This window comes from Trichosurus vulpecula, chromosome 3 (assembly GCF_011100635.1).
Source record: "Trichosurus vulpecula isolate mTriVul1 chromosome 3, mTriVul1.pri, whole genome shotgun sequence".
In the NCBI taxonomy this organism is placed as follows: Eukaryota; Metazoa; Chordata; class Mammalia; order Diprotodontia; family Phalangeridae; genus Trichosurus; species Trichosurus vulpecula.
This window is the reverse complement of record NC_050575.1, coordinates 6,366,594-6,389,110: the sequence shown is the minus strand read 5'-3', so window position 1 is coordinate 6,389,110 and position 22,517 is coordinate 6,366,594. Positions and strand designations below refer to the sequence as shown.

The following is a 22,517-nucleotide window of genomic DNA, read 5'->3' as shown; positions in this document are numbered from 1 at the left end:
AACAGATTTGAATGTTTCATTGCTTAAGCTGATGCATGCTTATTAGGCTCATGAGAAAGATAAATAAAAATAAGAAAAGAATTGTTATGAGGAAATCACTTAAGCCTTAAAGTGCCACGTAAACATGAGTTATTATTTCCTCTCTGTATTTTGGACACTATATCTGAAAGATGTATCTCATAAATGCTGTCATCTACCTGCCTCACAGAGTAGCAAAGCTGATAGTAGGGTACATAACGAATGAAAGTGTTAGAGAAATGCTACTAATTTCAGTATTTCCAGGATCTACATTTTCATAGGAATGGATGCTCCTTCCATGAATGCAGAGCAGAGCCGTTCTACAGCTTTGTAGCTGTTAAAAAACAAAATAATCATGGATGTCAGCACAGACTACCCAGGCCTGTTTATCTGCAAAGGTGAAGAGTTGTGTCAGCAGCTACTGAGACATCTAAGACTATTTTCGCATTCTCCTCCTTGATGAAAATATGAAAAGGGAACAAGTCAGGCTCTTGTAGATGATTTTCTCCAGTAGCTCTTACAAGTGACTGAGAAAAACATAAAATCCCACCACGGGTATTATTCAGTTATTTTATGATTTCATAAAATAACACAGTCTTGAAAACTCTCCTTAAACAAGGTTTCTCCTACACAAATGTTAGAACTACATAAGATTTATTATAGATGTAATTATAGTGACATTTATCTACATAGTGCTGACAAAAATTATGGTACAAAACAAAGAGACAGAAGGGCTACGAATGATGGGATGATATCCTGCACAACGACCATTGAAGAATATGGAGAAAAAACAGGAACTACAATTATTTTGCAACATTTTGATGGATTAATAATGTAGGGACTCCCCCTCCCTCCCAAACCTGGTGGCCTAATAATAAAAAATTCTCAACCCGTATTGAAGAAAAAACACAATATAATTATGTATGCAAGGATGCAGTGAAAATGGATAGTCTGATCCACTGTAGTAGAAGCTGCCTGGTTTTTGGATAAGAGACACCTGCAGTCTGGTCTAAACAGTGATCCCAACCCTGCAGTTTTGTCTAAAGGATCCTCTTTCATAATTGAAAAAGTATTTGGTTATGTCCCCTTGTCTGCTGCCCCTGAACAAGGAATGTCTTCTCATTCTGATAACAAACCCTGCCAGCTATGTGGCAAATGTTCCTCTACAAGTCCCCCTTTTCTTGAGTGATTCCCCTTTTCTCTACCCCTCCCTCTCCCGTGAAAGGTGTTACCTAGCCTGAGTTGCCACAAAATGTTGCTGACTGAGCAAAATAAGTGGCTCTAAAAAGTACAAAAACTAAACCAGTATCTAAGAAGCTGAACTGCTGTCAGCAGTCTCCGTAGCATGTTCGTGCTTCTTTGCTTTCAGTGTGCCATTCTGTCTTTGAACCAAGTCATCAAACTCCCACTAATGAGTATGCTTCCCCCAAGAGGCCCCATTTCTCCTGGTAGAAAAAAGTTCCCAACAATACAGTGTAGTAAAGTTTTTCAAATACTAATCACAGGTGACATTGCAATCATGGGACTGAGACTATAAAGCCTTCCCAATGAAATCCCCAGCAACTGGACAAAGTAATATTTGAACAATTTGGAAACTGTGCAGAGCTTGCTTGCTCTCACAAGGCTTCAGCCTCATGGTATTTCCTGCTTCTTCTCCATGTTAACAAACCAACATGGTCCTAGACTTCCTGTCTCCTTACTGAGTCCTGCCATTAATACCAAAGGCTCGGACATATTTTCTTAAATTGGTTTATATAGAGAGAGAACTTTAAAAACCTCTGTCGTTCATGCTTATACATTCCCTAGTTTTCAATTATTCCCCTGAACTCATAGTGTACTTTTAAAATCCAAAGTTATTATTTTGGTGTGAAAATTACATTCCATAGCACTCCTTTATAAAATAATCCTGTGGCAATATTTTAAACTTACCAGGTATGGTTAATTTATCAAATGGAGGAATTTTGCCCCTAGATTCTTCCTCTTCTTCCTCTTCTTCTACTAATAAGAGAAAATCCCATAATTTGCAATGAGTATTGAAAAATGAGAATGTCAGTCATAATTTACACTTCTAAACAGCAATTACTAATGAAAATATATTCAAAGCCGATCACATATTTAAGAAATATTTTCTCTTACTTGTTTTGATTGAAATTTTTTTTTTTTTGGAGTGAACTATTTACCTAAGAAAGCGAATACTGACACTTACAATTAAACAAGTCTTTTGCTTGATCATAGGTCTTTGGGTATCCATCCAAAATGTAACCTTGGTTTTTGCATGGCATAGACTTTAGTTTATCCTTCATGAATCTAATTACATATTGATCTTCCAAACGACCTAAAATAAACATAAAATATGCTGCATATAAAGTACCCAGGTGTCTAATGGACAAAATTACAGTATCAAGATTAGCATATTTAAGAAATACATCTCTGAAGACTACAGCTTATTTTTCAGGAATTCTAAAGTTTCAAATGAGCAGTTTCTTAGTCATATGCCCTTTGTCTTACTCTACCAGCAATAAAAAATGGCACATTCAAGTTTTCCCATACTTAAATTTCATACATATATACTGGATTATGACTGTCTCTTTTAGAGAGCATTATTATTACATCTTTCAATAATTTAAATTTTATGTCAAAGACAAAATGACTAAAGCTATGATTTTATTTAAATTTATGGAAATAGTTTTCTATCGCCTCCCCATACGTTTTTATTAGGTTCAAAGAAAGAAAGATGCAAAATGATTGAGTCTTTGTTCATTAAATATTTCAAGGTTATTTTTATTAAATAAATCTATTTTTAAATGTTTTTTGTTTAAATGAAGTGAAAATACTCAGGATGTTAGCAGTAAACCTGTCACTCTTTGGATTTGCTTCATATGTTTCTTCAACAAGCATTAATTGGTACAAAAAACATACTATGTATTGAGCTACAGATGATAACTTCATTCCTTGGTAATATTTGGAGGAATGAATCCAGTGGTCTTATCTTCAAGTGACTTTATGCTGCCAAAAGACCTGTCTCTCTGGAAGTACACCTAACACACTTTAGACAATATCAAACTTTGTGACAGGAACTTTTAAAATCTTGCTTTAAAGTCAATTAACATAAGCCCAATTTGATGATTTATAAAAATTCCCATAACCAATTTATTATATAAATTGAATCTCAAATCAGAAAGTCATTAATAAGATCAATGTATCACCTATGCTGCTTTTATGGCCTGGGATGAACCAGAGGCCAATGGGTTTGTCTCTGAAGAGGGCTGCTACGTGAGTAACCTAGAAGGCAGGAAGCACTTGAGATAGATAATTTGGTGATGGTAAACAAATTTTAGGGAGGACATTGGTCTCAGGAATCAGTCTTTCTAAGTAATAGTCTCTTTTTTCTTGGGCCCAATGAAAACGCCATTTCCCCCCTTGTTCTAAAGATAAATTCTTCTCTAGGACAATGTAAGCTGTTTGAAGTTCAGATACATTTATATTCTTTACTGTAAATATTACAAAAGCCTACTCAACTATGAGTATTCATTATATATTTGACTAAAAGTTAAAAAAAACCTTTTGTAATTTCAAAAATCTATTAACCTATTTTGATCCCTTCTCTGTAGATATGATCAGCCGATTCAAGAAGCATTTCCTAAGGGCCTACTCTGTAAAAAGCACTGAGCTGAGATCCTGACCTCAAGGAGCTAACATTCTATTGGGTAAATATAGAGTGTAAATATAAATCATATACTGGATATGCCCAATGTTTCCTCCTTGATTCTCTGTTCAGTTCCAAAGAGAAGTAGAAGAGAGACCCAGCAAGGGACAACAATCAGAGTTGTATTAGGTACGATGGGAGAGCTCTTAAAAGATGACATGGAGGCAGTAGTGGGTGTGTGTGTGTGTGTGTGTGTGTGTGTGTGTGTGTGTGTATACATGTCTCACACTCACAGGGAGGCTGCATATGAGCTGCCTACATATGCACAGTGGCCTGGCAGGAAGTAATGCTGGAGTTGTTCATCTTTCTTCCTAAAGAAGTCCAACGATATCAGGTAGGTGATGTCTTGACTTGCAAGTGAATTGGATTTAAGTGAGGCAGAGCTGGGCGGAGTCATCAGCCTCATTCCTCCAGAGTCATTGGAATCCAGTGGCAAGACAAAGCTGAGGACCACTAGCAATGGCCCCAGATGCAGCGGGAGACCTTGATCTTTTTAAATGAAGGTCTTTCCCTGCTGTCAGTTTGTCTGAGGCAACACCCATTCAGTGGTTAAAGGCTAGGTAAGAATTAAGGCAAAAGAATCTATTTGGGAGGGGAAGACGCTCAGAGTTTCTGGCCAGAAAATAAAAACTGTTATTTACACTCACTCTTAGCCCATCAGAACCTAAAGGATGAGCAAATGAGGTTTGGGCTGGGACCTATTATTGGCCAAGCAATGACAGCCACAGTGATCTGGGTCACATGCTACAGGCTTGGGGAATAGGGGAGATACTGACTGATTACACTCCCTGAGATGATAGAGAGGAGTGGCAGACTCCCCAACTAGTGGCTCACTGTTTGGGGTAGTTACAAAAAGGGAGGGTAAAGAGAAAAACTTTTCCTTTGCTCTCCAGTGAAGAGTTGTATGACAGTAACATTTTGGCTCCTCCCACCAGATGTTGAAGGCAGGGTGCTGGAGAGTGTTACCCTTCATAAAGCTGTGCTTGTGGGGACCATGCAAAAAGATTGGAAAGGGGAGTCCAAGATACAGACTTTAATAGGAGCTGTTGGGTTCAGCTCCTGGAGAGTTTTAATGCCATACCTTCAACTTATTCTAATCTATAAATGAGTGAATACCTGGATAGTTAGGAAGATCAGAATCTCAGTGGGATGGGGGCAGCTAGGTGGTGCAGTGGACAGAATACTGGCCCTGGAGTCAGGAAGATCAGAGTTCAAATTTGGCCTCTGACACTTACTAGCTGTGTGATCCTGGGCAAGTCACATAACCCCAATTGCCTCAAAAAAAATCTCAATGGGGTGAGAGTGAACACAGATTATGAATTATTTTATATGTGTATAATGTATCCCTACCTTTAGACTAGAGAAAACCCCCACCAAAGCACTAAAATGAAAAGTTAGGTCCTGGGCCCCATCTTCACATGTACAAAGGGATTCAAACAGACTTAGCACCCAGATGTGTAAGACCTTGCTCACTGCCATGTAGAGCAAAGGAGCTAGATCTGCTTGAGCCTGGAACACTATCTGTTGATTTTCACAGACTACTTGCACCCTAAGCAGCTGCTCCAGCCCTAGTTCCCCCTTCTAATGTCAGTAAAAAGGAAGTGCTCTTATACATGGGAGTGCTCCTGCCCCCACCACACATGCTTTACGTAGGTAAACGTAAACATGATAACTTGAAAAGAAGGCACTAACAACCAAAGGGTCAGGAAAGACAAGCAACTGCGGGAGTTACAATGGATCCCTCTGTCAGCGCAGAAATGCGTTTTAACTCAAGAAGTTGTGCCTTTCCTCTGACTCCCTAATTAATGGTTCCAGCAATTGCTTTTCCAATTAGAGTAAATTTTCAGACAAGTATTATGCATATGCCTCGGCTCAATTACAGTTTATGGTACACGTCGTTTCTGGTAGATACGGTGCTTAACACAGGTTTTGTATGCAGAAAGATGATGGAAAGAAGCATGGTACATGTAAGCAGGCTGCAGGGTAAGACTAAAGCAGCATAAAAGTATCTATTATTATTATCACTGCTACTGGAATGGTGCCTACGAACAAGCTGTATCCTATTGTGCACAAAAGGAGACATAATTGAAGATATATGATCATCATTAAAATAATGGATATTAATGATGTTTTAAAGGTTGCAAACTGCTTTACAAAGATTATCTCATTTGAGCAGATTAATAGGAAAAATTGTGCCTACAAACAGTTGAGCTAGCTCTGCAGTGATGTACAACACAAGATAGATATAGTTATCCTTGGACTATAAAAAGACCAAAGAGGAGAGTCTCTGGACATGGATCTGCCAAAATATACTATGAGGAAGTGATGCTTAAACACGAACAAGACTTACAAATGACGAGGAGGCACAAAACGGCTACAGTTTGTGCTAGTGGAGGAAATACCTACTCCAGTGAAATCACTCAAAGTATCAGATTTCATAGTTTGACAGGACAAGAAGGAAAGAAATTAGTTAAAATTTAGGGAAACTAGTTATTTTTCATGTTTTCAAAAAGTTGATTATATTCTTCCAAAGTTTGTTTACGGATCTAAAACCTGTCATAAAGAGGCAGGAGTCAGGAAGACCTGAGTCTGACTATCACCATCATCCTTTGCTTGCTGTGTGACACAGGTTAGATGTTTAACCTCTGAGTCTCTGTTTCCTCATTTGATAAAAATACCTCAGGGACTCTATGAGGCTTAGATGAAATAAAGTATGTAAAAAGCTTTGCAAACCTTAAACTGCCACACAAAGGTCAGCTATCGTTATTGTTGTTATCACTTAAAGTTGTTACATATTGGTACCCATACATGCTGGAGGGAAAATCTATAGTTAAAAGACAAAACACTACAAATTATGAGAAAAGTGGGTGATCTAGCTGACATTTTGCTAAGAATTAAAAATATAGTGCAACTTGTACACAGATTTACATTGTCAAAAAGGGGGATTGTTTTTGGAAAATTCATTTCCTATGATCTAGGTGCAATTTTCCTGATGGAAAAAAAGCCATAACCTCAAATGCTTACACATTACCTCCATTCTGTTCCATGCTTTCTTTGACTCCATCTAAGAGTTCTTGAATCTCTTCTAAGTTTTCTTCTTCTTCTTCATCATTATCAGTTTCCTCTTGTTCTTCCCCTTCTGATTCTTCTTTAGGTGTAACAAGAAGCTCCTAGATACCAGATGAGGGTACAAATAGGATGAGATAAAAAATCGGTTTTCTCTGAAGAAGTCATTTGGAACATAATCTTAATCCTCCATCAGTTACTAAATGTATCTGCCTGCCAAAGTACTCTTCTGGCCCTTTTCTACTCTATTTTTTCACTGGCAATTTCATTTATTTCCTGATTTTTAATTATTAGCTCTGACGACTTTCAAATTTGTACCTCTAGCCTCTGCCTCTCCTTCAAAAACTTTAGCCTCTCGTTTCCAACAACCTGTTGGGTATCTCGCCCTGAATGTCTCATTCCACTATGACCACCTTGCTTCATGCCCTTTATCATTTCTTACCTGGACTACCACAACAGCCTTCTAAGTGTTTTTTCTGTCTACAATCTCTCCCCCTTTTCATTCATCCTTCATATGATTGCCAGGGTAATCTTTCTGAGGCACTGATCTGGTCACACCACTGTGCTACTCAAAAATCTTCATTTCTATAGCTGGAATTAAAGAACCGCCAAAATCTGGTTTCAACAACCTTTCAAGTCTCATTTTATACTATTTCCACTTCACACATTTTTTATTTTGCCTATGATAGATTACTTGTCATTTCCCATTCTTGTCCTGTCTTGTTGCACTTTGATACCTCTGCTCACATTCTTTCCCATACTCAGAAAAGAATCTCTCCATCCCATCTGCCTACTGAAATCTCTCCCTTAATTTAAGACAGTGTTGCCTTCTCCTCAGTTTAATATTATCCCAATGACTTTCAGGGAATAAGTCGTACGGTTAGAATTGTAAAGGACTTTAGAGGTCTTCTTGTCCAACCCTTTCATTATATACACAAAGAGCTAGGTCCAAAGAAGTGAAAAGATTTGCTCAAGGTAAGTCAGTAGCACAGTCAGGACTGAAAGCCAGACTACAAATCTATAGCTGGTAAGGACTTCAGAGACCATCTGGTTCAACACTCTCGTTTATAGGTAACCCGTGGCTCTAAGGACCAGTTGCATAACACTGTACCTATAGATGAAGAAAGGGTTCCTGAGGCAACTTGAACTTAATATGTCCCCAGATGAACTCATTAACTTTCCACCAAAACCCACCCTGTCTTCTGATTTCTCCATTTCGATCGGTGTTCATCCTTCCAGTCATCTTGGTTAGCAACCTCGGAGTCAGTCCTCAACTCTTCGCTCTCTAACTCTACTCGTCTAATCAGTTGTCAAATCCTGCTATTTCTGCCTCTGCAACATCTCTCATTCTGATTCTCTTCTCCCCATTCACAGAGCCACCACCCTAATTTCTACTCTCTTTACCTTTTGCAAGAAATTCCTTATTTCCTCCCTTGATTCAAGTCTTGCCCCTCTCCAATCAATCCTCTAACTGGCTGCCACGGTGATATTCCCAAAGCATGTATGTCTGACCAAGCCATGCCTCTGCTCAGTAGATTACAGTGGCTTCCTCTTACTTCTAAGATCAAATGCAAACTCCTCTGCTGGTATTTCAAACCCTTCACAACCTGGACCCAATCAACATTTGTAGATTTTCTATACATGACTCCCCATCATGAACTCTACAATTCAGCCGATCTAGCTTTCTTGTTTTTCCTCCCATACAACATGCTATCTCCTATCTCTGTGTGCCTTTGCAAAGGGTGTCCCCAAGACCAGAATACATGCCTTCCTTACCTGCCTCTCAGGAACCCTAATTTCCTCCAAAGGTCAGCTACATAAGGGCTTTCCTGATCTCCATGCCCCGTCAAGCTGTGTCCCCCTTTTTGCTGGTACAAATTACCCTGTATTTACTTCATACATACTTTCTCCTCTAAGAGAATGTAAGTTTCTTGAGGGCAAAGACTGTTTTATCTTTATTCCCACCACCTTTTACATCCCCAGCACCCAGCCCAGTTCATGGAAGTAACACACGCTCAATAACTGCTTGCTGACTGATAGACTGATTTGACTAAAGTCTCACAGGCTGACTCGCAGATCAATGCTTAGTCATACTGAGAATCATTCTGATCAATTCTACCTACATCATTTATATTTTCAATAAGTGTTTTAAAATGGGGGTACTGCTACCTATTCAAAAGCCTTTTAAAAACTTGAGCCCCTTGAAAATATCTTCAGAAGAGCAAAAATAAAATTTTTAAAAGGTTCACTTTTAATAATCAAGTGAGTTCTTAGGATAAAATAAAATAAAACTGGGCCATTCTTTCCTTTTCATTTTTGTAAACCATTAGGTCCCAAATTTTTAGAATGTATATACTTGCACTTTCAGTTTAAGGCACATAGCAGGCACTTAACAAACACTTGTACCACAAATGTGGATCGTTTATGATAAGCTTCTCCTTCCTCCTCCTTTTTCTTTAAGTTCATAGTTAGGGGAAAAAAAGAGATTTGCATAGAATTCTTACAGGTGATTTTTAATTACATGCTTGGTCCCAATTTTTAGATTATTGGAGTTGAAAGAGACCTTAGAATCACAGAATGATAGAATATCAGGGTTGGAAGGGTTCTAGAACTCATCTAATCTAACCCTTTAATTTTCAGATAAGGAAACTGGGCGCCAGGAAGATGAAGAGATTTGCCCAAGGTCACAAAGGCAGAGGGATTAGAACCCAGATGGTACAATTCTAAGTCCAAAGGTCTTCCCATGGAAATACAGTTTAAATTTATAACTCAAGAGTTTTAACTTACAAAGATCTCTTTATATTCAGTTTTTCAGTGAATGATGTATTTTTCTCTAGTGAGTTACATATTTATTATACAAAGAAAATTGTTGATTTCAAAAAAGTCAGAAATGAAAATTCAAAGCAGGGTTCAAAGGAGCAAATATGAATTTACCAGCCTTGCTATAGCTTCAGTAATCACATCCTTTATTTTAATATGGTGTAATTTGTAGTGCTTGCACACTTCTTCTGCAATAGATGATTTCCCCACAGCAGGAGGACCAAGAATACAAATCTTAACAGGCTAAAAAATAAAAGAGAATATAAAAATACAGGGTTTAGGATGACAGATTTAGATTTGAAAGGGACCTTATAAGTCATCTAGTTTAATGCTCAGTCAGAGAGGAGAAAACTGAGGTTTAGCAGTGATTTGTTCCTGTCCAAAGGTGATACGTGTAAAAATTGTGATTTGTGCTCCTGTCCTAACCTAACTTCTAAATCAAACACTCTTTTCACAATATTGTTAGTGACAATGCAAGAAGGGATTGGCCATTGACAGCTCATCTTCTAAGGACCTCCAAGAATAAGTGCTATATGTGTCAGTATTTCTTTTAAAGCTATAAAACCTCACTGTTCATCTCTAGAGAAAGAACTGGTGGAGTCTGAATGCAGATCGAAGCATACTTTTTCTTTATTGTCTTTTTTTTGTCTGTTTCTTTCGCAGCATGACTTACGTGGAAACATGTTTTGCATGACTACACATGTATAACTTACATCTAATTGCTTGCCTTCTCAATGAGGGGGCAGAAGAGGGAGGGAGAGAAGGAGGGAGAGAATTTGGAACTCAAAATTTGAAAAAAAGAATGTTAGAATTGTTTTTACATGTAATTGGGAAAAATACAATATTAAATTTACAAAAATTATAAAGTTCCCTAAAGTTAATTTGTAATAGTAGAATTGAGTCCTGGGAGTATATACGAAGATTCCATATTCTTTTATCATTGTGAGCTTTCTATAATGACCCTAACACTGGTTCACAAAAGCACTTTATACCTTACAATAACCCTGGAAGATAAGTTGCAGAAGTATGATTTTTTTAACAGATGAGGAAAATAAGCTTCAGGAGGTGAAAAGGTTGTTTTACTTTAATCAGGCCCCCAAACTGGTAAATGTCAGAGCTGTTACTCTAACTCAGCTCTTATTTGAAATCTGACATTCCTGATAACGACATCAAGAAATTAGAAGAGCTTCTACAGAAGTGAGATAATGACTTTCACTTCAAGTCACTTAGAAAAAAATTAAACACCTGATTCTCTCCTTAATGATTTATACTGGTCTTCAGTTCTTTGGTGTTTATATGTGTGTGTGTACACACGTATATATATACAAACACATATATACATATATAATACGTATATATACATGCATACATATACACACATGTGTGTATATGTATATATATTTACAAATGCTGGTGAATGATTGGAGGGGTGGGGGGAGGAAAGAACACATCAATCAGAGTTTAGTGACATAGGCAACAGTATTTACATTTGTTCCACAGACTGAAAAAATTAAGAATTATTGACTCAATAAACATAAAGCCTAATTTCTTGCTTCATAATTATGGTTTATGGAAAGAATTTGGCCTTTAATCACACCTTTTTATTTAACACATTTAGTTGCTATTAGAACTAAAAAATGCACTCTATATTTGGAAAGTAATTATTTTCTGCTATTTTAGAAGTTTTCAGAAGCTATAGCTAAGTATACAATCAGATAGTAATTTGGCATGCAGAATGTTACCATTTTTATAAGGACCCATCAGATTTTTTAAGAGAAGACAGATTTTAAAAATCAAATCAGAGAAGCAATGTCTATATCTCTTATGGTAAGTAGCAGGAACTAAATAACTATGTTACTTTTATTATAAAATTAAATTAATAAAAAATATATTTTTCAGAAGCAACTATTTGCAAGTCTTAAAAAGTTGTGTAGTTCACTGTGGCTAAAAATACCAATTTCCCCAGAAATCTCTCTGATAACCCTTTATTTAAATTATTTTGCCAAAAAAATTTTTTTCTTAAAAATGTTAGGACACAGTAGTAAATCCAAACTTATGACAAAATATCTGTAATTAGTATATAACTTTTAAAATGTTTTAATAAACAGTTTTTGCATTAATATTAAATAAACGTTGCTGGTATATACACTATGTAAATCTTAAGTGTTCTAAGAAATTAAAGTTATTTTAACAAAAAGACAATTTTACATTTTATGTTGCAAATTCTATGAATCTAGAGATAGGACTCACCCTTGGTTTATTGTAAAGTATGTCTATTTAACATTAAGAAAATATAGCAAAATAATAAATCATAACCCCTGGAGCTAGAAAGATCACCTAGCTCAGCTTCCCTGCTTTATACTGTCATCTCCATAGTATACACACAGCAGCTACAACTCGGGAGATGAATTTCCTAATTTGCATATTAAGTTCTCTGATGTTGCACAAAGGGAATTACAATTCCCTTATGAAAAGCATTTATTAATCTGTAGCTAAAGGAATATTCAGGGGGAAATGGTTCTTTGATATAGTAATGATTTTATATTTGTTTAGACCAGCTTACACAAAACAATAACAACACATTGGTATGATGTTTAGAATTTTTCAGAGGGCTAGATTGAAAGCCAAGTATCATTGTTACAAACTTCAAATTCTGGTGAAATTTTTCAAACTGCCCTTTTCCAGTCCCCAGTAATCAGACAGTATACACAGGTTCAAAAAATGCCAGTTTTCTCCAACCCACACCAAGCTTCTCTTATGCAGACAGAACCTTAGCCAAACAGATTAATCTAATGAAAAATCACTTTCAATTTATGTCAGACATGATGGTTGCTAGTGGTTCTTATTTTCTATTTTTGATACCAATTCTTGTTATAGTTTAAGTTTTCAAATATATTGATTCCTCTGTATTGTTAGGATTAAAGAACAAAAATATCTTCATCTTAGTACTTTAAATTTTAATACATTTATTTTTTACAAATCAGAAGTTTAAATAACATTCAGGAAATAATTACCAATAATCCTCTACTTTGCTTGTATTCTTTGAGGATATTCGCTATATTTTCCACAAATCCTGACTGGGCAACCCACCTAATATTAAAATTTTCCTTCACAAATAAAGCTTCCATTCTCAAGTTGACTAATAAATGGTCAAGCTGTCCTTGCTAAAAGATAAAGAATAAGTGATTAATTAATAAACAAATAATTAAAAGCTTCTACCTAAGTTGGTAAATACTAATAATTCAGTTATTACAGCTCCTTAATAAAAATAGCTCACATACATACGTACTTTTCTTACAACACTATGAGGTAGTTAATACAAGAAGAAACCAAATCATTAAACATGAAAGTCAGCGAATCAATTAGCATTTACTATTATATCAGTTATAATATTACAATATTTCTAAAAGTTCTATCTACATTTGCTGTCTTATAGTAGATAGGTAGTAAAATAGCATAAAAATAGGAACATACTTAAAGATTAAATACAGGATTCTTAAATACGCAACAGTCATACAGCTCATTCCTAAAAACTAGTTAAATTATAAAAGCAGTTCAATAGAAGGATAAGATACAAACCTAGACAACCATAGTGAGCAATGTTGTCTAAAAATTAAGAGAACAAACTGTCACATGAGGTCTGAAGAGGAAGATTATTGTCAACTTCAGAAGATAAGAGTAGTCATATTCCTGAAGGAAATGTCTTTTGATTTTGGTATTTAAAGAGGAAGCACAAAAATCAACAGTTAAAGAGGGGAAAAGAGGGCATTCAAGACAAAGGGAACAGCGTTGTCAAAAAGGCACGAAGACAAAAAAGTGCAGTGAGGGCAGGGAGAGGGGGAAAGGGGAGGATGGAGACAGAGTGAGCAGAGAGAGATAAAGGGGTGGGGAGGGATTTGAGAGGGATAGATTAATCCTGCTTGAAGGTAGTAGGGAGGAATTGCATTGAGGGCAATAATATGAGAAGAAGCTAGTATTTTAGAAAGTTGAGTGGTGGTGGGTCGTCAGGGGCCTTGGATGCTAGGTAAGAGACTTTGAACTTTACTTAGCATGTAAAAGTGAAGGCCTAAAATCTTCTGAGCAGAGAGACGAAATGACAAGAACATATGGAATAATACAGCAGCTTAGCCAGTAATGACTAAAACCCAGGAATGAATGAAGTCATTGCAGACTATGAGCTGCATCAAGACAAGGCCTTTCAATGATCATCTTTGGCACAGTGCCTTTGCACTTAGTGTTTAACAAATGATGTTTAATGAATGTTCCGAGATTGAGATGGCAGCAAATTAATGGCATATTGAGTGATGTTACCTCAACAGCTCCTACATTTCTATTTGTATTATTTGAACTCCAATGGATTTATGATTTCATAACAGGAGTTCCCTCCAATGATGCAGATAGCCACCCATCTATGCCTGGTCTTGTCCATGTCCTCCTAAGGCTCTTCACAGGGGGTCCCTCCCACCACATGCTGGAAGCCTTCTTTACTTTTTTGCCTCAAGAGGTTATCAGTGAAGCACTGATAACATTCCATGTTTTATCCCTTGCATTTACCACACAATCCACCATAGGACTCTTTGTCCATATCTTAATTATACTATAATCTGTGACAATGTAGAATATAAAATGTAGCGTATTTATACCAAATGCTATCCCTCGAACTACAACTAGTTTTTCGAAGTTTGGTTTCTCAAAGCATTTGAGTCAGTATTTATTCTGTATAATTTGCCTTCATTCTGCATCTGCTGTTCTACTTGGTTTCAACTCCATGAAACAAGACCCGTACTCCTGGTGTCACTTCCCTCTTTCCAGCCTCCTTTTATGTATCATCTCCCTCCATTAATTGTAAGCTCCTCGATGGCAGGGACTGTCTTTCTTTTTTATTAATTGTATCCCCAAAACTTAGCACAGTACCTGACACATAGTAGGCACTTAATAAATATTTAATGGATTGGATTGGATAATCTGGAACCTGTCTAATGATAGTTTATTTTTGACACAGATATAAATGATACTCCATATTTAACATTTTTTCAATAATCCTATTTTAAAAGTGAATAAGGACGGTAGTGAATTTGTACTTACTGTTAATTCTTTGCTTAAAAATGCATTTTCTTTAGCAAATTTTTGGATTTTTCCTGGGCCAACATTTTTACTGATGCACTATTGAAAAAAATAGTGATATTTATATGTAGATACAATTTTGTATTATACTCACATAAATGGAGATGTAAGTGAAAACCTTAAAAAGTACACCTTCAAAATTGAGGGAGATGCCTAAGAGCATACTAAATGAAAAAGCATGTATCTTGGACAAAGCAGCTATGGCCGAAGTAGGGAGTGCTGACAGTTTGGCTCCCACTATACCAGTATATGTTAGCTTTGGTGAATCTGGGTTATGATCCACAATTTCAACATCTGCCTCCAGATACAGCCTAGTTTTTCAAAAGTATCACTTAAGCATATTCGGAGTAGGAAACTAGTTATTTCTTAACCTGGCAGCTTTATTTTTGCCCCTCCCTGCCCTACATTCCTGGTTTTGCTTCTGCTTGGGTAGGATTAAGCATCTGCAGAGGATGATTCAAAAAGTAAATCCACATATGGATACTTACAAATTGATTAAATTTAGGTTTGCCTTAAGACAAAGAAAGAAGAAACCCCTAAAGAGTAGTCCCAGTATGTCCCACTGTCCTCCAATCCACCTTCCCCCTGGAGCTGCCCTCCCTTTCAGAATCAGCTGAGCAAAACAACCAGGACAATGAGTATACAAAACAAACAAACAAACAAATACATAAAATAAAAATCAGGGGTTTTCCTTTGTTCTTGCCATGGGTATTCATCTTGGTCAGCTGACCTCACCCATCTGTCTAGTATAAAGGCTGGAGGTCCCCTAACATTCCTCAGGGCACTTATACCCCTCTTCCTAACTCCTGTCCAAGACCTCCAGAGAATCCTCCCCTCTTCACTGACCACTCTGTGCTTCCTAGTATAAGCATCCCCTCCCCATCCCACACCCTATTGCCCACATCTATTTCAGCTTCCCTTCCACCCACTCATTCTTCCAACTTCCCCACTCAGATGTTCTCAGTCAAGGCTGTAAAACCCTACTATATGCATGTAACCACAGAATCTCTCCCTCTCTCCCTCTCCCTCCCTTTCTCCCTCTCCCTCCCTCTCCCTCACTCTCTCCCTCGCCCTCCCTCTCTCTCTCTCTCTCTCTCTCTCTCTCTCTCTCTCTCTCTCTCTCTCTCTCTCTCACCTAAAAGGCAGACAAAGTTTCAAGACTAATCCATTATACAATAATTCCACGATAATTCTTTATTTTGAATATTTAATTTTTTGAGGACAAAAAAAAAAGGCACTACTACGTAGTCTGTTCCTGTAGCATGTACACAGTCCAGAGTCCCTGAAGGCTGTGCCAGACAAACTCAAGCGCTGGCAGGTTCTGCAGAGCCAGAAAGGCTTTGAGTGCATGCCTATTTTTCCTAAGGCATGGAGGGGTTCCAATCGACATTAGTGGACTGAGTCCCCACATTGACAGAAACACAGATTATTAAAGTAAGTATCCAAATATGGCACTGAAGCATTTTACCTTTAATATATCTTCTTGCGTATGAGAGGCTTCATCCATCGCGATCAGGTAGTGAACCTTCGGCACGTGGTCGGCTATATTTTGTAAGACTCTGCAATTCAGTAAGTACAATGCTCACCCATAGAGAACAAAACAGATGCGAACTCCCCTGAAACCTAAAGCTGAAGAACTCCAAAGAACACGAGCGAATACAGTTCTGTTCTTTGTGACTACTGCAATAGTGGAGCAAAGTTTAGCATCTTTCGGATATGTTCGAACGAACCGTCAAGAGCGTTGGGATATGTCGGGAATTTGAAGAGACTGATGGAGTCTCTAGAGCTGTGGCAATTCCCAGAGGTGTAGGAAATACGAATGAAATAACCCTTCATCTTCTCACTGTATTTTCATCGTTCCTCCTCCCCTTCCTTCCTCCGTCTCCCTAAACGCTGGTCCCATTTATCCCTTTCTTTCCTCCACCCATCCTCTAACATGAATCTAACAAGTATCTGTTTTGATGCCAGGAGGGAGATTAAAGTTCCAGAAAATGTTTAGCAATTGTTCTGTTGTCAGAAAAATTAGTGGGGAACAACCGGATAATTGAAGTACTACAGAGAGGGTTCAGGAGGTGAGTGTTTACCATCGCTCTAGGTTATCTTTACACATTTAGATGCAGAGAGGGAAGAATTAGTATCCTTGCTATGTACCCATTGTACAACGGGGATAACTTTATATGTCCTAAGGAGGTATGGTGCAGGGCATGGTGAGAGCACCTTAGAAGGAATTCAGCAGGTGGGTGAATAAATACACCGACTTCAAGATGAACACGCCTTCTTAAGTTCTTATAGTGACATAGTCTACAAAAAGCCATGGTTGCCTATGCATTCTCCCTTCCATTTGTGTCCTACTCTTTGTGACCCCATCTGGGGTTTTCTTGTCAGAGATACTGGAGAGGTGTGCCATGTCCTTCCCAGGCTCATTTTACAGATGAGAAAACTGAGGCACACAAGGTTAAGTGACTTGCCCAGGGTCACATAGTTAGAAAATGTCTAAGAGGCCATATTTGAATTCAGGAAGATGAGTCTGGTTGATTCTGAGCTTGGTGCCATCTCACTGCCCACACCTTCTCTTTAAGCAGCCCATTCTTTACGGCCAGTTTAATGGGAGGCGTGTGCTAGGGAAAGCAGAATATCCTGCCTCTGCTGGAAGAAGTGTATAAACGTTACTTCCCACCTCAGGAGAGACATATGGCATATATGAAGGACAAATAGGGTTAGTATTTTTGGAGAGGGCTCAATGTATCCATTCACTGAGCAGTCAGATCAAGGCTATAATCACATAGGTGTTGAGGAGGGAGTACTTTCCCGTTTATATGTGGATACTCTGTCCAAAGAAGTATCAATTTTGATTGCTTATATTTCTCAAGGTATCTTGGGTTTGGGGGGCTAGATTTTTTTCCTTCCCTACTTATTTATTCTATCATCCTTAAAAAAACTGGAACAATTAACTCTTTTTTGTCTCATGTAGCTTTCATTTATGATTTCCTGATACAGCTCTGAGAAAACAGGCTTTTAATAAAGCTCACTGGGATTCAAGTGGAGTTACTTGGCCATGCCTTCAAACCCAAAGCACTCTGGCTCTCGCGCGCCAAGCTTCACTGGCTCAGAGTGATTATAAATAGCCAATTATTTCTGTTGTGGCCAGGAACTCTGAGGGTCTTCCCCTCCCAGACTGACTCTTTTGTGAAGGCAAACCAGACCATCTTTTGCCTTAGTTCTTACCTAGACTTTAATTACTGAATGCGTGTTTCCTCAGACAAACCGAGACCTGGGAAAGACCTTAGCTAAGGAAGACCAACGTGTCCCACTGCATCTGGGGCCGACGCCAGTCGTTCTGACCCGTATCTCACCATTGGACTCTGATGCCTCTGGAGGAGAGAGCAAGGCTGATGACTTTGCACAGCTCTGCCTCACTTAAATCCAACTTACTTGGAAGTCAAGACACTGATGTCATTGGTCCTATCGAGAACCAAGGACGAACAACCACCATCCTGTCTGGGGAGTCAGGTGAACAGAGTGCAATGTTTGGAATCAGGAAAACACATCTTCCTGAGTTCAAATCTAGCCTCAGACACTGGCTAGTTATATGACCCTGGGCAAGTCACTTAACCCTGTTTTCCTCAGTGCCTTATATGTAAGATAAGCTGGAGAAGGAAATGGCATATCACTTCAGTATCTTTGCAAAGATAACCCTCAATGGGGTCACAAAGAGTCAGATGTGACCGAAATAAGTGAACAACGACTGTCCCACTTGAGGATGCCAGGCCCCAGCTAGAAGAGTCCATAGAGACATGACCCTCACCTTTACTTATTTGATGAAGCTGGGCATACGTGCTCTGGCTCCACTGGGAAAGACACATGTTCAGGGCCCTTGCTAAAGGGCATGTACAACCAAAGACTCTTAGCTGGTCCCCACGTATCCCCATGAGTGAGGTCTATGCTAAAGAGGGTTGGTCACCAAGCCAGGAAGAGCCAGCTACTCTGCGGGCTATAGAGAATGAGGAGAAATGGCTTCTGGCCTCTTTTAAAGTAGCCCCTTTATTAGGATACAGACAGTGCCACCTCTGCCTCGGATGTGCCCCCAGCCCTCAGTGGCTCCTGTGTTCTCAGCAATAACATGCACATAACAGCAAGAATATGTATTTAGAGGCTAGACCTTAAGTCTCTGACTGCCTCTTCTGTTTTGTGTCTTTTCAGGAGCCCAGGACACCAAATAGCTGTCCTAAGAAATGGATATTTCCAGATCTATCAGTAACCTCTTGAGGTTAAGAGGTGTGGGCTCTGGTTCCCCAGAAGGAAAAGATTTCCACAACAACTCCTTGTAGGAGATGACTGCAGCTCAGTAAGACCTTAAAGCTGAAGGGCAAGCCATGCTCTGTCTTGCCAGCATATTTGGACTCACGTTGCTCTGACAGTACAGACTGGAGGTGAATATGAAACATCAAATTTGAAGCTATCTTTGCCACATGGTAGAATACAACAGATGACAGATTATTCTTTTATGTTTTAACTATTTGTTAATGTTCATTTACGACTCTTTTGTGACTTAAGCAGTTCTTTTTGGTAGAGGAAATAAAAGTCATCTTATCCTTGATAGCCACTCTGCATGCTCTAGAAAGACCTCTCTTCATGCCTAAATTTTAGGGGAGATACTACATATTAGCATACCTAAGTTTGTCTAAGAGGTTTTCTCCTGGTTCTCCTGCATTTATCTTTCTAGGGAGAATGGTTTTGTCCATGCTCCCAATTCTCCGGGTCCTACCTCTGAATCTGCATCTACAATGTGGCTCCCTTAAAGTCACCCTGTTGACTTCTTCTCTCAGGCAAGATGGAAATCACCCTTCTCTCCCTGCCCAGCACCTTCCCCTCCCCTCCCCCAGCCCCCGGCCACCCTCCAGCTCCTTCTCAGAAGTCTGTCAGGTTCAAAGTCAAGGAAACTTAGGGAACACTATGTAAATGTCTGTGGGCAGACATTTCTTCTCCTCCAGTTTCCATGGTAATGCCTTTGGGAAAGAGTGAGCCTGAAGTTACTTACATTTTTGTTGTGTATTCCCATGTCTATTTCTAAAGCCTATACACAAGATTCCTTCATAGAATCTTACCTGAGCCAGGCCTAACGTCCTCTCTGGGAGCATAACTGACAAGGACGGTAGCTCCAAGAAGGGGCTTCCATTCTCTGAGGGCTAGAAAACTAGAAGGCCAACCTAACTTAGAATTCGTAAAGAAGGTTGACGATTTAAGAGTCATTTTTTATCTTTGTAGGACCTCAAGGGCTGTGAAAAAGCAGAGTGGCACTTACTTTTTTCCTTAATAACTGCAGTACAGACTGCTCATCTGATGCAGTGTGGAAGAGACAAAGTCTCAAAGCTTGGAAACAGTAGGCATGAGGCAACCTTCAGTGAGGTTATCTGTCAGAAATGCTTACCCTGCTAAATCAAGGACATGAATTGCTGGAATTATATTTGTACCATCACCAAAGACTGGCAATGTAGGGGTTTCACCTAACCACGCCATCTGTAAAAAAAATCAAAGCAATGAGCTTCATTTACGCAGTTATTTGTCTAGTTGTCCTGTAGAAGCAGTAATTTATTTGGTGATAGTTTCATTACTCGGATACCTAGAACAATTGCTTTGGTGTCATAGAGCTGTTCAATCTTTAACTTTTCAGAGTTGGAAGGGGACCTTAGGGATCATCTAGTCCACTGGTATCAAACTCAAACAGAAATGGATCCCCCTGTGGGCCACGTATTGACTCAGAAAATCACAAATTAACATTATCTCTGCTTTATTTTATTTTTAATTATTTTGTTAAACATTTCCCAATTACATTTTAATCTGGTTTTGGCTGGACTGGGGAGTTTTGAAGGCACCTCTGATAGAGTCCACCTCTTTCTTGAGGTATAACTGTGTTTTATATGTTCCTTAATAAAACATGTTTATAACAAATATTTGCTCTCATGTTATGTGACTACAATGTATTACATACAGGTTAATGATGGTTTGCATGTAACAGGTGAAGTGAAAATATCATCAAGGATATGAGCCTGGAAAAGGAGGTGAGCTTGACGTGTGAAAATAACAGAAATCTTTCAGTTATATCCACCCCAGTTCTGTAGTGGTGACATCCACAAAGTAGTAGAAGAATCAGACAACGGTCTCTAGCATCTTGGCTGGATTATGGAAGATTTACAGAAATACATTGGCAAAAGCTACCTAGGGTAAGAAGGTGTGAATAGTTTGGGATATATACCATTGGAAGGAATATCCATACTAATAAGATCACATACACATATGCATATATATGTGTATGTATTGCAGCAAATAACATTTTTGTACATATAATGTTTTTCAACTTGTCCGTAAAGAGCTGATCCAGAAATTCTGTTAAGAAGTCTCAGTGAGTGTTGCTGTCCCTCTGCCTCCCTCATGAGATACTGCTTAGGTTTGGTCCCCAGCCAGTCCCGGCATGGTTCCTCCTACACAGGAGCTGAGAGCTGTCTTATCTGGAACCCTAAAGGGGATAACATCAGGTACAGGCCCATCCACCATTTGCTGTGGTACAAAAAGTCCAGGAGGCTCTGGCACTCACTTGCTATGTGACCCTGGGTAAGTCATAACTTCTCTGAGACCTTTCCCTCATTTATAAAACAAAGTGTAATACTTGCATCGCTGATTCAAAGGGTAGGCTTGAGGAAGGCATATAGCAAATCCTAAAATACCATAGGAATGAAGTTACTATTACTTATTCACGGTCTCTTCTTTGCTCCCCCTCCCAATTTTATTTAGCCAGAATAAGTGATCTGGTTAAGATCTCTAAGCAAAGACTGAACCCACATTCCAATAGGCATCTAAAGATCATGTTTTCCCTGTTTTCAAGGAGCTGAGATGGAAATGCAACATTCATTCTATACCTATCTGACAGGATGATGATGTCCAGGTGGTCTGGGGGTCAGCAAATTGGGAAAGTAGTCTAGGATTCTCTGGTTACAGAAAAAAATACGTCATCTATGTCAAGCTTATGCAGAATGAAAAGCTAATGACATAAATATGCACGTGGGCACCCATTCTAGCAAGATGGTTATCACTAACTAAAATCTGAACAGAGATCACAAAAAGATTCTTAATCATAAATCCAGATCTTGACAAGACTGAAAGTGGAAATGCTAATATAAAGAGGAAATCATTAAGAAGGTGCAAGAACAAAAGTGTCTTTTGTGCAATGGCAATTAAAATGCTAAAAAAAATTTAAAAGAAAAATTCAATTAAACAAAAACACATGAAGCGTTTACTATGGGCAAGACACAGCACAGGGTACTAGAAATAAAAAGGTGAACAAGGAATCTGCAAGGACGTCAGAATCTAGGTGGGCTAGGCAGCTTTCACTAAAAGACAAGGAGGGAATCCTGGAATGCAACAAATGCTCCAAAAGGCAAAAGACTTATTACCAAAAATAGCTTATCCTGCAAAGCCGAGTATAGTCCTACAAGGAAAAAATAGACTTTTATAGAACAGAGGACTTTTAAGCATTTCTGATAAAAAGATCAGACTTGCTAGGAACTATGAGAAACAAACACAAGAGTCCAGAGACACCCAAAGAGATATATTTATTCAAGAAACTAGAAGGAGATATACGATGATATAATGCTAATAGCAGTAGAGGGAGAAGAAACGAGTGTGTCTTCAGAACAATAGTGTCTTCAAAGGGTATTGAGGAAGTTAATTAGAAAAATGGAAGGCCATCTGGGGGTAGCTTAGCTCTGTTTTGAGGATTTTAAGAAGG

At 38.5% G+C, this 22,517-nt stretch overlaps 1 protein-coding gene across 1 annotated transcript in view; it reads right to left on the bottom strand.

The window, feature by feature from the left end:
• Positions 1–22,517, bottom strand: part of AK7 (adenylate kinase 7) — a 99,427-nt gene that overhangs the window by 20,099 nt on the left and 56,811 nt on the right. The window contains exons 7-14 of the mRNA XM_036748830.1: positions 20,163–20,251; positions 16,203–16,293; positions 14,696–14,773; positions 12,625–12,774; positions 9,725–9,853; positions 6,756–6,894; positions 2,225–2,353; positions 1,948–2,016 (exon numbers count right to left, since the gene is read on the bottom strand). Of these exons, the coding sequence (XP_036604725.1) occupies positions 1,948–2,016; positions 2,225–2,353; positions 6,756–6,894; positions 9,725–9,853; positions 12,625–12,774; positions 14,696–14,773; positions 16,203–16,293; positions 20,163–20,251 (874 nt within the window). The remainder of the gene's footprint in view (positions 1–1,947; positions 2,017–2,224; positions 2,354–6,755; positions 6,895–9,724; positions 9,854–12,624; positions 12,775–14,695; positions 14,774–16,202; positions 16,294–20,162; positions 20,252–22,517) is intronic.